At 47.5% G+C, this 12,750-nt stretch overlaps 1 protein-coding gene across 14 annotated transcripts in view; it reads left to right on the top strand.

Moving 5' to 3' along the window:
- COL6A3 (collagen type VI alpha 3 chain) overlaps positions 1–12,750 on the top strand; it is a 55,803-nt gene that overhangs the window by 23,042 nt on the left and 20,011 nt on the right. For 9 of the 14 annotated variants that reach the window (XM_072041214.1, XM_038182250.2, XM_072041220.1 and 6 more), the window contains 11 exons: positions 2,999–3,619; positions 4,773–5,372; positions 5,942–6,544; positions 6,957–7,559; positions 8,123–8,469; positions 8,858–8,936; positions 9,296–9,441; positions 10,839–10,931; positions 11,118–11,171; positions 11,980–12,051; positions 12,658–12,684. In XM_072041214.1, the coding sequence (XP_071897315.1) occupies positions 2,999–3,619; positions 4,773–5,372; positions 5,942–6,544; positions 6,957–7,559; positions 8,123–8,469; positions 8,858–8,936; positions 9,296–9,441; positions 10,839–10,931; positions 11,118–11,171; positions 11,980–12,051; positions 12,658–12,684 (3,245 nt within the window). The remainder of the gene's footprint in view (positions 1–2,998; positions 3,620–4,772; positions 5,373–5,941; positions 6,545–6,956; positions 7,560–8,122; positions 8,470–8,857; positions 8,937–9,295; positions 9,442–10,838; positions 10,932–11,117; positions 11,172–11,979; positions 12,052–12,657; positions 12,685–12,750) is intronic. The other 5 variants (XM_072041222.1, XM_072041224.1, XM_072041226.1 and 2 more) reach the window with 3 other exon arrangements.

The raw sequence follows: 12,750 nt of genomic DNA, 5'->3' as shown, positions 1-12,750 counted from the left end.
AAGAACATAGAAAAGAATCACATGGCCACAAACAGAAATTGACACTGCGATACTGGAAATTATCCGTGTCCATCTGTGTGATTTCCCAAAGGCAGCCCTAATTTGAGAATTGACCTGTCTCCCAGAAGCAGGAGGAGACGAGGAAAAGTAATGACTTCTGCATCACCTCTCCTTAAAAGTTCTGGGCAGATGGACTTAGAATCATAGAAACATAAAAAAGAAATAGGGCTGGAAGTGATCTCAGGGTGCCATCTACTACAACCCCTTGTCCCCAACAAGATCTGCTCATCCAGAACTGGCTGTCATTTTTCTAATCTGTTCTGAAAATCTTCCAGTGGAGGAGATTTCCCTGACCTCCCTAATCAACCTGTGCAATTGCTTTAATATCCTTGTCAGTAGACAGTTTCTCTTAACCTCTGCCTTCCTAGTCACAGTTTAAGCCTTTTACACCTCTTTAAGCTCAGCAGGAACACGGATGTCAGCTCATTCCTGTGTTATGACAGTCTTTCACTCACCTCAAATCTGCCGTATGTCTTTTCTCAGTCCTCACGTCTCTAGCTGCATACCTATCTCATTCATTTGTTCCTTGCAGGTCTTGAAGGTTTTCTAGCTTTTCACCCTTGTTTCTCTGATATCAACCAGCACCTAATGACCAGAGATAATGTCCCCTAGTCTTATCTTACCTCATCCTTTCTCAGTGAAGTCGTTGCCTTTCTCGTATTTGTGCAGATTGCTTCTGCCTCAATGCAAACTAAGGCGATTGGTGCTCTTGAACTGTGTCCTCCCCTTTCAAACCATTTCTGTCTTGTCAACATCTTTTGAATCTGTATGAGATTGCTGGAGAAGGTGACATCGAACCCTTGTTAAGTAAATAAATTTGATGTCTACATCCTCTCTGTTAAAAAGCTGCTTGTGACATCCCAGACGAATTCAGAATGGCTTGAGATGATGATTTCTTGACCATTCAGTCTTGATTACTACACACCATGTTGTCTTTAGGTGCTTACAAACCGTTTAATAATTCGGGGTCGTTTGGTTGCTTTTTTTGAAGGCAACTGAACTTTATCTGACTCATCTGTACTCCATCTACTTTCCTGCATCTTTGAAGATAGGCACTGCGTTTGCTTTTTGCCAGTCTTCTTGTTCCTCATCCAGTCCACAAGATCTCAGAGGGAATTACCAATGGTTAGGGGAGTGCTACTGCTCTTTGGGTGCCACAGTCAGAAGTTCATCAGGTTCAATTTGTTTCAAAAATAGCTTATACTTAGGTATATCTGAGTATTCTTAGCCTGATCTTTTCTTCTGCAAGACGGAAACCATATTCCTATGTTGCTGGAAGGAATTGTGTCAGCCAGCTGCAGGCTGTACTTTTTATGGGAGGTGGATGTCAAAGGCATTAAACATTTTGCCCATGTTGACATCATCTATCAAGAGCTTTCACTGCATAGAAGGCCAACTCTATTTTTGATCTTCCTTTTATTGTAAAGTATTTACAAAACAAACTCTTGCTACTGTGGATGCTTCTTACTGGATCTCATTTTGTGCCTGTGGCCTTTCTGATTTGGCCGGTGTTGGCTTGGAATACTACTCCTTAGTAATCTGATCCCATTTGCACTTCTATGTGAATCCTCTCATGCTTCATGTCAGTGAAGAGCTCCTGATTTACATCACTTTTCAGAGGGGTAGCTAGGTTTCCTTAAATGCTATTAAGAAGCTTGTATTCTTTTGTAACCCCTTCCCAGAAGAGGGGCTTAAAATCCCTTTGACAACCAGGTACTGTAACTGATTCCACTAACAGCTCACCAGTAGCTGCATCCACTTAATATTCCTAATATTCTTGGCTAAAAGAGAGCCACCTCACAAGAGTATGTATAATATTTCTCCTTTATCTTCTACCTAGAGTCTTATGTTAGAACACTTTTTCTCTGCTCCTGAACTTTGGAGGAAGTGTATGGAGCTGGGATACACCAGGCAGTATCTGCTCCATCTTCCTTCCTCTGTTGTTCAGCAAACTATATGAATATTTCAGTCCTATATGTTAACCTACCAAGTTTCTGACATTCCTCCTAAATAATTACTTTGGTCTGAAGTCTGTATTACGACTTCAGCTGTGCTCGATAACTCTTTATATTTCTAGCGTTCATAAACAGGCATTTAATATTTTCTTCAGAGGAATGGATGATGCTCACGTTGTCTTGCTGACTTTGCTATAAACAAGACAATGACACTTTGGGGGATAACATTGTCCTGTTCAGCATTTGTGACTCAGTGACATTTTCTGCTTTGCTGAGCCAAAGTTTTGCAATTCTGTTAGTCAACAGCAGCACTCATCGGCTGTTTTCAGATCTCTGAGATTTCACCACAGTGTTTGTTTTTTTTAAAAAAACCAATGTTTACTCACAATTACTACTCTTTGTGCTTGAAGTCAAACCTTAAAAAAAACAAAAAACACAGTGACTTGTATTTTACAAAAAACATTTCAGCATTTTCAGTTGGATGTGCTTTTCAGTAAATTCTTATTTTGTCTGAGCATGTGCAGGATCATTTATCTCTAAGTTTGGTGATGCTTGAGGAAAGCTTTTCTCTCTTCATTGGCTCCTTGTGAGCACCCTCTCAACAGTAAATCTATGAAGACATTTTATTCTGAAACTCAGGCTTCTCTGGGAGCCAAAGTCCCTGATATCCCAGTCTCTTCTGCCCCTTGGTAGGGGATGGCACCCGGAGGTCCTTGGCACCCTATTTCCTATGGGTCTATGATTCTATGACTTGGTGGGTAAGGCACAGCACATGTTGCACTGTGGTTCCCACCAACTTCCACCCATCTGCCTCTTCGCCAGGGATTGCATCCGATTGCAAAGGAACCGAACCGCCCGTTCTGACACCTCGCCTTCCCCTCCCCAGACTCTTGCACTCCTTCGATTCAGTGCGCTCAGGTAATGATAATCACTTCCAAAGAGAATCTCACTTGTTCCCCTCTTCCCTTACTTGTCTCAAACAGTAGTTGAGAGAGGTGAGAAGAAGGACGTGGTGTTTCTAATCGACGGCTCGGATGGTGTCAGAAGAGGTTTCCCTCTGCTGAAGACCTTTGTCCAAAGAGTTGTTGAAAGCCTGGATATTGGCCGTGACAAGGTCCGTGTTGCCATCGTGCAGTACAGCAATGCCGTACAACCCGAGTTCTTACTCGATGCCTATGAAGACAAAGCAGATATAGTCAGTGCCATCCAGGGGCTGACAGTTATGGGAGGATCTCCTCTGAACACTGGAGCAGCCCTTGACTATCTCATCAGGAACGTGTTCACAGTGTCGAGTGGCAGCAGGATAGCTGAGGGTGTCCCACAGTTCCTGATTCTGCTCACTGCTGACCGGTCCCAGGATGACGTGAGGAGGCCCTCGGTGGTCCTCAAGACAAGCGGCACAGTGCCCTTTGGCATCGGGATTGGAAATGCTGACCTCACGGAGCTGCAGACAATTTCCTTCCTCCCGGATTTTGCTATCTCTGTGCCTGACTTCAGCCAGCTGGATTCGGTGCAGCAGGTCGTCTCCAACAGAGTCATCCGGCTGACCAAGAAAGAAATAGAGTCACTTGCCCCTGATCTGGTTTTTACATCACCCAGCCCAGGTGAGAAGATGTTTGTGTCTGCACCAAGAGCCAGCGGCAAAATATGATGTTTAGTAACATCATGGTTGCAACACAAACAGAAAAGCAAAGATGGTCATGGCTACACATCCATCTTGATCTCACTGTTTCACTATTTCTTTTTTTTTTTTTTTTTTGGTGTACTTAAGGTTAGTAGGAACTATCTCATTTAGCTGAGCCACGTTTAATTGCTGTCCTACTAAGTGGTCCATGTTGTATACACATGGAAGGTACATAAAGTGAATGCCAGGACTTTAATCTCATTTAAAGTCAATCGGCTGTTATTTGAGTCCATACTATTCCTCCCGGAATGGAAATTGTGACATTTAGATGCTACAGGGACACCTCCACACAACTGCAAATCCAGGTCACCTTTCTGCTAAATGTGAGACCTTCTTCTGATGTGTCTAACATTTGCTATGCTCATTCACAGGGGCAAGGGAGAGTGGAAAAGGATCAGATCTTCCATTTCTGGTCTCGCTTTGAATGAAACCCATCCAGTGTAAACCTGTCTCAAAGGCATGAAGGGTATCCAACCCTAATGAGTCCCTTTAAAATCCACCATCCTACTCCATCTGTCCCTTCCCTTCAGTCAGTCTGCTTTCGCCCAGCCTCATTTGTCGGTGTGATACTCAGCAATAATTCAGGCTTTGACCTGAATTATCACTGCAGAAAATGTTTTCTTGGAAATAGCAGAAGCTAAGAGAATAATGGGATAGAAGCTGTCCTAGAGGAGAAAGCCAAGGAAAGAGGGGTGGTACCAAGTGTAAAGCAGCCCCAGGCTGTCTGGCAGCCTGCCCTGAGTAAGGAGCATCACCGAGCTACATTTCCTTGTGTGGAGATCCCACAAGAAATTATTGTTCCATGTTTCCCCTGCTCCCTCTTGCTTCTTTTTCCCTGGAAATCGCTGTTCTGCATTCTTGCACCGCCTGAGAATGCACCTAGCAGATTGGTCCAGTCTCTGGGTTGGACCCAGAGCTGCCTGCAGGGCCTCCCAGGAGAAATCACGGGGAAAGAAACAATGAGCATCTTCCCCGTGGCCAAGGGCACGGGCCAGTGATGTAGACGATGAGCTTAGCTGCCCCCCGTAGGCAGTGCCCGGTGCATCCTCTGACTATTGCCTTCTTTTCCGCAGCGGGTGTGAAGAGGGACGTTGTGTTCATGGTCGACGGCTCCCGCTATGCTGCCCAGGAGTTCTACCTTGTCCGCGACCTCATCGAGAGGATAGTGACCAACCTGGATGTGGGCTTCGACACCACCCGGATTTCAGTGGTCCAGTTCAGTGAGCACCCCCACGTGGAGTTCCTGCTCAATGCCCACTCCACCAAGGACGAGGTGCAAAGTGCTGTGAGGCGGCTGCGGCCACAGGGAGGCCAGCAGGTGAACGTCGGGGAGGCCCTTGAATTTGTGGCAAAGACCATCTTCACCCGGCCCTCTGGGAGCCGTATAGAAGAGGGTGTCCCTCAGTTTTTGGTCATCCTCTCCTCCCGCAAGTCAGATGACGACTTAGAGTTCCCGTCACTTCAAGTCAAACAAGTAGGGGTGGCACCTCTGGTTGTAGCGAAGAACATGGATCCTGAGGAGATGGTACAGATTTCCCTTAGCCCTGACTATGTGTACCAAGTCTCCAGCTTCCAGGAGCTGCCCAGCCTTGAACAGAAGCTGTTGACTCCTATTGAGACCCTGACTGTGGACCAAATCAGACAGCTCTTGGGAGATGTGACCACAACTGTAGGTAAGGCCCTGTCACCACTATCTCCCTCTGTGTTGCTGTTCAAGTAAATATTGCCCAACTAGGTAAAAAACTTTCAATCCCTTCCCTCTAAGCTAAAGTTTTCCTTAGTTAAAAGCAAAGGCAGCACACATACTATTTTAGGAGACCACTTTTAGATATGTGGACATTCAGCCTTAGTACCGAAATACATTATTTAATTTGATTTTAAAGTCAAAGACTGCAGTGTGTGACAATTGTGTATTTAGCAGCTCTCTAGGAAAATCAGACATAAATCTGGGGCAAAACAAAGATGGAAACATTGACAAATCCAGAGAAGACTGTCCAAGAATAAAGCAGATAAGGATCTGAGTAATGCATGCTTAGATATATTAGGCAGACTGTTAACACGTGCATGCACTCACACATAAGCCCTTCTGGAGAAGCTCTACAAAGCACCATGCCTAAAGTTGGCTAAAATATGTTGTGCAGTTTTACATCACTTGAGAACAGATATCACAGAAATCCTACTACCAAAGCTTAAGCAAAGACTTGGCACACAAATAACTCTTCCTCTTCTTTCTTCCCTGTAGAAGTTTCTGGTGAGGAAAAGGACATAGTCTTCCTTATTGACAGCTCCGACAGTGTTAGGTCTGATGGGCTCGCTCACATTCGGGATTTCATCAGCAGAATTGTTCAGCAGCTCGAAGTTGGACCAAACAAAGTGCGAATTGGCGTGGTGCAGTTCAGCAATAATGTCTTCCCCGAGTTCTACCTGAAAACCCACAAATCCAAAAATGCAGTGTTGCAAGCCATCCGCCGCTTGAGGCTTCGAGGGGGCTCCCCTGTGAATGCTGGCAAAGCCCTAGACTATGTGGTGAAGAACTACTTCATCAAGTCCGCAGGGAGCAGGATAGAAGATGGAGTGCCACAGCACCTCGTCGTCATCCTTGGAGATCGGTCCCAGGATGACGTCAACAGGCCCGCTAACGTGATCGCCTCGACGATTATTAAACCTCTGGGTGTAGGAGCCAGGAATGTAGACAGGAACCAGCTGCAGGTCATTACCAATGATCCTGACCGTGTGCTTGTAGTACAGGACTTCACGGGACTGCCAACTTTAGAAAAGAGAGTGCAGAATATTCTTGAAGAGCTTCCAATACTTACAACAGAACCCCCTGGCCCTGTAGGAACTGGTAAGACTGCTATTATTCATCCTGTAGACTTTTTTGGATTGAGCATAGATAGAATTTGTACAATGTGTAAATGTCTCCATAATAACTCCTTTTGATTCCCAACAGTTTAGTCATATTGCTTTAAAGACCATTTTGAAGACTGTCTTCTAGGGCATAAAAAGAAAAAAGAAGGCATAGAATTCAATTTGAAAAGAGATGAGAGTATTACAAAACCAAGTAATGTTACATGATGCATAATCAATGTGTTGCATAAACCTTTCTTCTTGTATGGATGTAAGATGGTGCCAAAGACCAAGTAAAGTTTGAAAGGAGAGAGAAAAACAAAACTATTTCACAAAGCACTAAGCATCTGAAATATTATAAAAGTCACAATGTTTAATAACTGCATTTTCTTTATATATTTATTTTTAAGTAGGCAAAAAGCAGGCTGACATTGTGTTTTTGCTGGATGGCTCCATCAATCTGGGGAGAGATAACTTCCAAGAAGTCCTCCAGTTTGTGTACTCCGTAGTGGATGCCATCTATGAGGATGGTGACTCTATCCAGGTAGGACTGGCACAGTACAACTCAGATGTCACCGATGAGTTCTTCCTCAAGGATTACTCCAGTAAGCCTCAGATTTTAGACGCCATCAACAAAGTGATCTACAAAGGTGGCCGTGTGGCCAACACCGGTGCAGCCATCAAGCATCTCCAGGCAAAACACTTCGTGAAGGAGGCTGGCAGCCGAATTGACCAGAGGGTGCCTCAAATTGCCTTCATCGTCACAGGGGGGAAATCCTCAGACGACGGGCAGAGTGCCTCCTTGGCAATCGCACAGAAAGGCGTCAAGGTATTTGCAGTCGGTGTACGAAACATTGACCTGGAGGAAGTCAGCAAGCTGGCTAGCGAGAGCGCCACGAGTTTCAGAGTGTCAACAGCTCAGGAGCTGTCTGAACTGAATGAGCAGGTCTTGGTTACACTGGCAGCCGCTATGGAGGAGAAGTTGTGCCCAGGAACACCGGATGTTACCAGAGGTAAGCACGATCCTTTCATAACATGCTCAGGTCGCTCCCAGCAGTGGCTTTTAGGATCCAACATATTTTGACGGACTCGTCCAGCCCATATTTCTGCCTTGAAGAGGTATAGGCACGTGATGCCAGACACTTCATCATATTGGCAGGGCAACTTGTTCAGTGCCAAAATGAAAAGTGACGGTCCTTGTTCTGCCCACGGTATTTCTCACAGGCCGGTTGGCCCTTGGCCATTCAGTCCCTGACATGCATGATCTGCTGGAAATAGAATTTTTCATGCTTGATTATCCAGGGTGCCCACTTGACCTTATGAGATATGAGATGTGTATATGAGATAAAGCCAGAGCACTAGTGGTTATAAATTAAGATAAAAGTGCCCTGTCTAATGTCTAACAGAATAATTGGGAAAATCTGAACACTGGCACAGGCTGCCCAGAGCCTGGGGGGTTTCCTCTTTGGAGAGCTTCAGGAGGCGCCGGGACGTGGGGCTGGGCACCCTGCTCGGGGTGGCCCTGCTGGAGCGGGGCTGGGATGACCTCCTCTCTTCCTCCACATTTCCCTTTCAGAGTGCGACCTAGACGTGATACTTGGCTTCGATGTGACAGACGTCAGGAACGGCCAGAACATCTTTGACTCCCAGAGGAGTCTGGAGCTCGCCGTCAAGTCTGTGCTGGACAGAATAACGCGCATGCAGAAGATCAGCTGCACTGGCAGCCAGGGGCCTAACGTCAGGGTGGCCATCATGGCCCAGGCCCAGGGCGGGCCCGTGGAGGGACTGGACTTCTCCGAGTACCAGCCTGAGCTCTTCAAGAGGTTTCAAGCCATGAGTACCCGCGGGCCCTATTTCCTCACGGCCGATACGCTGAAATCCTACCAGAGCAAGTTCAGGTCAGCGCCCTCCGGCAGCACCAAAGTAAGTCAAAGCACAGGCCAGTGGGAGGGTGCTGGGCAGGAAAGCTGACTTCTGATATGCTCTGTTTGACAAGGAGAGTTGCTCTTTGATAATTTTGGTTGATAACGTGATTGCATATTCATAAATAAAGCCCTGACTTTTGGTCACCTGCTCGCTCCCAGCACATTGTCAAGGTCCTGCCCTGACCATTGCTGAGCCAGGGCCCACGGCACCACATCTGGCACAGAAATCCAAAACTTGGTGGCCCACAAAGGTGGAAAGGGTGTAGAAATTTCCCCTCTTCCTCTTGGATAAAGCCCTCCTGGGAAGGATGCCCATCAGGTTGCTCATGATTGCGCTGCAAGCCCAAAAAGCTCAGGATCCTGACATAAATTTGTTTCTCCCCCAGGTCGTAATCCATTTTACTGATGGTGCAGATGACTCGATGGATCAGCTGAGTGCTGCTTCAGCTGATCTGCATGAACAAGGTAGATTTTTACTCTTTAAGGAAGTAATTATAGCCTCTGTTAATATGTCACATATTTTACCACTATTTCTCATGCATCAGCCACATTTTGACAGCAACAAATAGGATTGAATAGCAAGGATTTCAATAAATTAGCAGTGATTTCCACATACATGCATGTTCTTCACAACCTTCCTGTGATATTTTGCACTAAGCAGCTAAGCAGGCAGGCAATTTGCACCAAAAGAGCTTGTTCTTGATTGAACAACCTCCGTTTGCAGCTGAAGAGGCAGGGAACAGCTCAGCTTCACAGCCAAGGGTGCGTGGGCTCTGCAAAGTGCCACGTCCCATCACAGCTCCTTCTGCTTTGCCCCCTTTCAGGTGTCAATGCTCTCATCTTTGTTGGGCTGGAGCAAGTGAAGAATCTTGAGGAGGTGATGCAGCTGGAGTTCGGGCGGGGTTTCACCTACAACAGGCCTCTGAGAGCCAATCTCCTGGACCTGGAATTTGAGTTGGCGGAGCAGCTCGTAAGTGACTTGGCACAGGCAGCGCTGCCTGGCTGTGATAGAGAAAAACCAAAAAGGCTGGATCTGGACCATCGCCGAGTGACACCCTCTTGGCTCCAGCCATCATGTCTCCCTACCTCATTTCTGCTTTTTACAGATGTCATAGCAAATAGAGTTAAGAGCAGATCGTGGCACTGCCCTGTCTGGTGCCTGTCCCAGAGGAGCCCTGCTCCTGCTGAGGCTGCAGAGCATTCAGCCCAATGGGACTAGGTTGAATGGAAGAGGTTAAGAAGCTCTCTACAAGTGCTGTGCCAAAAAGCTCACCCTCCATCTATATTTATACTGTTGTTTTCTTAACCTTACTGCAAGTGTGTGGGAAACACCCTCGTGCCTCGTCAGGGCTAAAGAAGAACCACTTTCTAGGTTTCATTCCCCGAGCTCATACAGTGCCTGTATATTAGATATGGTTTTGACAGATGAAGGAGTTTTGTTTTCTTCCAGGCAAAAACTCAGAGTTTTACTTCCCTCCCATATACATAGTCTCATTTGAGTTTATTGAACTAATTGTTGTCATCCCTTTTAAGTCCAGTTCCTCTCCACTTCACATCTGATATCAGCACCAGAAACCTCCTTTTCCAGCAGGTTTAATAAAATTAGGTTTAGCCCCCAAATACGCTATGGTAACCCCTTGCTGGGCCCTTCTGCGTAAAACAAAGTGCAGACATTTGGGAGTGAACCTTGTTTTTTGGGACAAGAACTAGTTTTCAGCCCATCCCCACGTAATCCAGTTGACTTAGGAAAATCCTTTCAAAATGTGAATGTGCAAAGCTGGCAGGAAGCATTTGTAGCCAGCAATGTACTTGGCAAAGAAAAGGATTTTTTCTTTCTAGTGGATGATGCAAAACCAAGCTGTGATTTCTCTGAAACTTTCCTTTTTTTTTTTTTTTTTTTTGCTGTGTACTTTCAAATTGTTCTCAGCCTGTGGGTTGCTGGTTGCAGCTACTCACTGCCACAACTTTCTCTTGCACTATTCCACAGCCTGGATCTGTTTCTTCCGAGATGGGATTGATCTCTTCAGTGACAGGCACAGTTCTGGGGACTGACCTCCTACTAAATGCCCTCTGTGACTTTCTGCTTCAGTTGGTTCCCATTTAAACCCTTTCCTCTGACATCCATTAAGAAAAGATAAAGTTGATTTGGTTTCCCTAACCACACAACCTAATCTGTCCACAAACACACATCACTTTCTCATGCTGCCGTGGCTGTTTCCAGGTGGAGAGACCCCAAAATGCTGCTGGACCAATGTTATACTTGGCACAGGGGTGACTGCATGGACCTGAAGCCACGCAGGACTCAGGGTGCTGGGGCTCTGCCAGGTTTCTAACACCTTCTGTTGTGCTGTTTGTGTTTCCCTGCAGGACAACATCGCAGAAAGGACGTGCTGTGGGGTCCATTGCAAGTGCTCAGGGCAGGAAGGAGAAAGAGGGCCGCCTGGTCCCATAGGACAAAAGGTGGGTCACTTCATCTGGGGGGGTGGCACCCCTTGCTGAGGGGCCCTGTGTGCCAGTGTCCACTGCAGCGCTGATGGGTGGGTGACACAGGTTGCACTGGGTGATGCTGGCACGGAGCTCGTGCTCCTCTTTCTCCTCATTTTTGGCCTATGAAAGAAGTGAAAAATGCTCTGTGTTTTCTTCTAGGGTGCTACGGGTGACATTGGCTACAGAGGCTATCCTGGTGATGAAGGAGGGCCGGTGAGTGATTGCCCTGCTCTGCTTGTGCTGCCCAAACGAGGGACCTCACCATAGCAAAGCATTCAGAGCTTTTTTCACCAGATATTTTCCACTGGGGATGTGGGGGCAGGATGTGCCCTCCCCAGCTAGTGGCTGAGTTGTTGGCCCAGTCCCCAGCTGCTCCTGGGAGGAGGTCAGCGAGGAGCTCCTGGAGAGCCGAGGGGAAGAGCTCCCTGTTTCTGCCCACAACAGCAACAGACAACACGAGTCCCGTGATTTCTTACTAGCACCGTTTCATCCAAACTCTTACTTCACGAGTCCCACGTCACCCCTGGGATAAACAACCCCGCACGCATCACGCCCAGAGGGTGAGGCCGAGGCCAAGGGGGCCGATGGTGCGCTCCTCTTTTCCAGCACCACAAGCAGGGGCCAAGTGCTGCTGTCAGAGTAAGGTCAGGGCTGGGTTAGACACCTCTGCCGAGCTCTGAGGGGTTCTCGTGGCCATTTTTGGGAAGGAGAAATTTCACGAAGCTCTTTCGTGGCTGAGAGCTTGGCAAGGATGTGCCTCTCTCTGCCGTGAAGCCTTGCAGCTGGCCTCTGCACGATGAAAGCTGCGGGCAGGAGGCGGTGGGGACAGTCCTGCAGACGTGGCCGGGTGCTGACCCCCCAAAACCTGATGCTCTTTTGGCTCCTGTTATTACCATGCAGTGCTTCCACACGCATGGGTTGGGACAAACCACTTTGCATGCTTGCCAAAAAATGCGTGTAGCAGAAGAACCCTGTACAGCAGGGGAGCCCTGACCATTGCATTTTCCCCTCCGTGCCACAGGGTGAGCGTGGACCTCCAGGAATGAACGGGACTCAGGGCTTCCAGGGATGCCCCGGGCACAGAGGAACCAAGGTAGGTTTGGAAGGAGCCTGCGTGAGCCAGGGCTGCTGCTTCATAGGAGATCCTCGAGCAAAGCTTCAGGCAGCAGCTGCACCACAAGCTAGGAAAGGCGGTGAAACGTGTAATATTTATGGGTAGCATTCAGCAATGTTAAGGTGGTATTTCCTACCGTTTGCTCCGACAGCAGGATCCTCTGGCAGGGAGCAGGGGAGTGCACGGGCCGAGCCCATCAGTTGCAGCTGAGCTACTGAGTCTTTAAAAAGCTGTCCAGCCTTGGACTAAGCTGAGGCTCTGTCCTGCCCCTGAGGTCTGGATTCATTTAAGAAGGGGCGTAGGGAGAGAGAAAAGTCAGCGGTAATCTAAGTAATTTATTTGTGGAGAAAGAGTTATGGCTAAGGAACGGACTCTTTTGTTGGATCAGCTGGCTAAAAGCCAGGACACACATATTTTACCTTGGCACGAATGTCTGGGAGGCAGCTGAAGAAGAAGGCTCATGCAGGAGAAAAGCAGGATGGAAAAACCCCGTGCAGCCAGCCCTGGCTCTGTGCCCTTCCCCACCACCACCCATAGCAGGCAGCAATGCCCTAATTCCCCTTTTTTTTTTCCTAATCTCTTTAGGGCTCTCGGGGATTCCCAGGAGAGAAGGTACGGAGCTATTTCCCCATGCCACAGCAGTGAGCGCGAGGGTCTGGGTGTATCAGAATCCGCCCC

This window comes from Anas platyrhynchos, chromosome 7, assembly GCF_047663525.1.
Source record: "Anas platyrhynchos isolate ZD024472 breed Pekin duck chromosome 7, IASCAAS_PekinDuck_T2T, whole genome shotgun sequence".
NCBI classification, from domain to species: Eukaryota; Metazoa; Chordata; class Aves; order Anseriformes; family Anatidae; genus Anas; species Anas platyrhynchos.
Note: the sequence above shows the minus strand (reverse complement) of the source record. Positions and strands in the feature narration are given on the sequence as shown.